Here is a 1,262-nt window from a genome sequence, read left to right as displayed (position 1 = left end):
CATCGCATGCTGCTGGTATAAATCAAGAGAATGTTTCTCGTGTTGCACATCCAGGCAAGCGTGCCGATTCACCTTACCTCTGGCATAACTGACATAACTGCTACCCTATTGCTAACCGTCCTCATAGCTTATTCTGGCAGACAAAATCTATGTTCACTGTCTAAATACATGCATTGTCAAAGAACGACAAAAATATATTTTTTATTATCATCAGAACCTCTAATTTTATTTCAATGTTATTCCAAAAATCGTTCGTATTTTTGCCCCGATCCCCCAGACTGCATCGCCAGGAGGCAGCGCACGATCACGTCGCCTTGGGGTAACTTCCAGCTCACGGTTTGGAATCCTCCAGAAGGCGAGGCGTCAGAGCCTCTGCTGACTCTCATGGCTGACTTCTACGGGACGGACCTACCTGACGACTACACGCGAGTACTGGTGTTCAGGGAGAAGATTGAGGTCGACGTTACGAGTAGTGAGTCAAGATCATTGACATTTGTGAACATCAGTCGGATTCTGCCCGAAGGGTGGCTGGAATTTCGGGTAGAATTGTCCCAGAGACTCCAGATCTTCGCCCCTGGATTCAATCATCCCCTCTTGGACATCAAAAACCAAATGACAGTCGAGCAGCTGTTCATCGAAGGCAGCAACATTACAGTGAACTGCAAAGACCGTAAGATCGCAAAATGATTATCCATTTTTGCTTGACTATACATTGCGCTGTAAACCACTAACGCCGCAAACTCTGTTACCGATGTAAAAGTACTAAGGAAAAACTTCGAAATTCACGAATACTAAATCTGCATACAAAAAAAAGCCCACTGTTCTTTCACAGCCTTCGCCTGGGAGGTAAAAGGAGAAGCCGAGTCAGTCCCCTTAGCGAGCACGGGCTGGTACAACCTCACAATCCTCTCCAGGAGTCCAGTGTTCCCCGTGCTCTCCCTCGGCTCCAAGGACTTCGACCTCGGATGGGATGGGAACGCCGTGGCCAGTAGGACTTCGCATGGACTCCCGCTTCCAGCCTTCACTAAACACCACATCTCTGTGAAGTGCGAGGCATCCGAGCTAATAGTGGAGTGCTCGTTGATGGTAAGAGAATAGAGAGTCGGATTACCTAGCGTATGGTAACCATACTGATACAGTTAAACAGGCTATAATCGGTGTCACTTGTACTCCAATTCATCATGATTGTTAGTGGTGCGCAGTTGGTGATATCAGTAATCATATTGTTACCATAATCATCGACGATTATTGGTATTAACCCA

The 1,262-nt window shown here is 46.7% G+C and overlaps 1 protein-coding gene across 3 annotated transcripts in view; it reads left to right on the top strand.

The window, feature by feature from the left end:
* Nucleotides 1–1,262, top strand: part of LOC119586213 — an 8,757-nt gene that overhangs the window by 253 nt on the left and 7,242 nt on the right. For all 3 annotated transcript variants that reach the window (XM_037934916.1, XM_037934917.1, XM_037934915.1), the window contains exons 2-3: nt 278–670; nt 833–1,086. In XM_037934916.1, coding sequence (XP_037790844.1) covers nt 278–670; nt 833–1,086 — 647 coding nt within the window. The remainder of the gene's footprint in view (nt 1–277; nt 671–832; nt 1,087–1,262) is intronic.

Source organism: Penaeus monodon, chromosome 21 (assembly GCF_015228065.2).
Source record: "Penaeus monodon isolate SGIC_2016 chromosome 21, NSTDA_Pmon_1, whole genome shotgun sequence".
In the NCBI taxonomy this organism is placed as follows: domain Eukaryota; kingdom Metazoa; phylum Arthropoda; class Malacostraca; order Decapoda; family Penaeidae; genus Penaeus; species Penaeus monodon.
Note: the sequence above shows the minus strand (reverse complement) of the source record. Positions and strands in the feature narration are given on the sequence as shown.